Source organism: Myotis daubentonii, chromosome 3 (assembly GCF_963259705.1).
Source record: "Myotis daubentonii chromosome 3, mMyoDau2.1, whole genome shotgun sequence".
Taxonomy (NCBI): Eukaryota; Metazoa; Chordata; class Mammalia; order Chiroptera; family Vespertilionidae; genus Myotis; species Myotis daubentonii.
Window position 1 is genome coordinate 1,576,638 of NC_081842.1, and position 2,478 is coordinate 1,579,115.

The 2,478-nt window shown below is 74.9% G+C and overlaps 1 protein-coding gene across 1 annotated transcript; it reads left to right on the forward strand.

Annotated features, from left to right (window-relative positions):
- Positions 1-321: 321 nt before the first annotated feature.
- OLIG1 (oligodendrocyte transcription factor 1) lies at positions 322-1,368 on the forward strand. The gene has a single exon (XM_059685942.1). It carries the CDS (start codon positions 427-429, stop codon positions 1,213-1,215), a length of 789 nt encoding a protein of 262 aa, XP_059541925.1. The 5' UTR covers positions 322-426; the 3' UTR covers positions 1,216-1,368.
- Positions 1,369-2,478: the final 1,110 nt, after the last annotated feature.

Consider the following 2,478-nt stretch of genomic DNA (forward strand, 5'->3'; position numbering starts at 1 on the left):
TACAACTCACCGAGAGTCCGGGCAGGAGGAGCGGGGGCGGGCGCCGGAGTCTTAGCCCCGCCGATGGGAGAACAACCTCACTTCACCCCAAACCTGCCTCCTGTGCCCCCTCCGGCCGGTCCTGTGTCTCCCCACCCACCTCCCCCGCCCCGGCCGGTCCGGTGATCCGGCTCCCAACCCCCGCTCCCTGGTGCCAGCCACGCCCCCGCGCCCGGGTGACCAATGAGCGCGCGCCTGCGCCCGGCCTCGCGCGGCGATTGGCTGCGCCCAGCGGCCGGCGGCGCCGGCTCCCCAGCAGCGTTTAAAGGGGTCCGTGCGGGCGCTGCCCCGCCGTCGGCTCCCCGCGCGCAGGTCCGCGGGGCGGGGCAGCTGCCCAAGGGCCACCCCGGGGCGTTCCCGAAGGGCGCCCCGACCGACCGCCCCCCGATGTACTATGCGGTCTCCCAGGCGCGCGTGAACGCGGCCCCCGCGACCATGCTGCGGCCACAGCGGCCGGGAGACGTGCAGCTCGGGGCCTCCCTGTACGAACTGGTGGGCTTCCGGCCGCATCCCTCCTCCTCCTCGACCTCCTCCTCCACGACGGCCCCCCTCCTTCCCAAGGCCGCGCGCGAGAAGGCCGAGGTGCCCGCCGACCCGCCGGGCTCGGGAGCGGGGCCGGGCGCGCGCGCGGACAGCGGCCCCCGGGCGGACCCCAAAGAGGAGCAGCAACAGCAGCTGCGGCGCAAGATCAACAGCCGCGAGCGGAAGCGCATGCAGGACCTGAACCTGGCCATGGACGCGCTGCGCGAGGTCATCCTGCCCTACTCGGCGGCGCACTGCCAGGGCGCGCCCGGCCGCAAGCTCTCCAAGATCGCCACGCTGCTGCTCGCGCGCAACTACATCCTGCTGCTGGGCAGCTGGCTGCAGGAGCTGCGCCGCGCGCTGGGCGAGGGCGCCGGGCCCGCGCCGCGCCTGCTGCTGGCCGGCCTGCCCCTGCTCGCCGCGCCCGGCCCCGTGCTGCTGGCGCCCGGCGCCCTGGGGCCGCCCGACGCGCTGCGCCCCGCCAAGTACCTGTCGCTGGCGCTCGAGGAGCCGCCGTGCGGCCAGTTCGCGCTCCCGGGCGGCGGCGGCGGCGCGGGCGGCCCCGGCCTCTGCCCCTGCGCCGTCTGCAAGTTCCCGCACCTGGTCCCGGCCGGCCTGGGCCTGGCCGCCGTGCCCGCGCCGTTCTCCAAGTGAGCGCTCGCCCTCCCGGCTCCCGCGCGCCCCCGCGCCTGGCGCCCTGCACCGCGGGGCGCATCCCGGAGCCCCTTGAGGACCTCCCGGCCCAGAGCAGCGGACTCCGGGCGCCCCCACCCCGCGGAAGTGCAAGTGACCCAGCGGCTGTTGGGCGAAGCGCGGGCGCCGCGGAGGCTCCGTGTGGCCTCAGCCGCTTGGGCGCAGCTCGCTCCCCCCTCTCCCGCGGCCCCGGAGCTGGGCCCGCTCGTGGGCGGCCGGTTGGGCCGCGCTCGCCCGGTGCAGCGGGAGGCCGGCTCCCGGCGCCGCGGCGCAGAGGCCACACCTGCGGAGCCCGCGCGCTGCGCTCCGGGCGGGAAGGGGTTCTGCACCTGCCCCCCCACCCCCGCCAGAGGTGAAGGCGCCCCGTGCCCGCCAGCCAGGCCCCGTCAGAGGAGGCTGCCGGCCTCGGCAGGCGGAAAAGACCGGCAGTCGGTGCAGAGACCGGGCGCAGCGGACGACGAACCCTCCCAGCCCTCGGACGGTGGGCCTCGCGGTGGCGCGGGAGGCGGCGATGGCAGCTCCAGGGTCGTGGGGTGCGGTTTGGGAAGAGGGTCCGCTTGCCACCCGGCGGTTGGATCCGTTTCTGAGGTCACACCGCCGGGTGCGGCGCTGGGGTGGTTCGCTCTAGGTCCCGAGGCCTAGAAGGACGGGGAGGGGGGCGGGGGGGGGGCTGGGACGTCTGTCGTCGCCCTGCCCGCAGGGAGGCAGCCAGCGCCCAGCGACCTCAAACGAAGCCCGCCTCCCGCCGCGCCGGCTCCGAAACCCCAGCACCCCCAGCTCATCCGCTCCTCTCCCCGCAAGCGGCCAGGGGGCTGCGCCCCAACCCGTGCTCATCGGCCCGGCGCCATGGTCACAGCGGCAGCACCTTCTCCACCCCGAGGCTCGCGCTCGCTTTGAACCCGCGTTGAAGGCATTTGTGGTGGGAGCAGCGCGTCTCCGGCATTTCTTCTCTCTGTCTCCTTGCGCTGCGAGAACTCACACAATAAAGCTCCACAGGCCCCAGTTGCTGGTTGCTGTCTGATTTGTTTGTTAATGAAAGTGCCCGGGGCCCTGGTGGGCGCAGACCGGGGAGTCAATGCTTCAGTGACTGGGCCTCAGGCAGGCGGGTGGGCAGTCAGCTCAGGACCAGGGGACAGTCAGGGCTGAGACCAGGGGCAGGTGGGGGTGGGGTAGAGGGAGGGAGGGAGGGGGGAGGGAGTGAGGGAGAGGGGAGGGAGGGGGGAG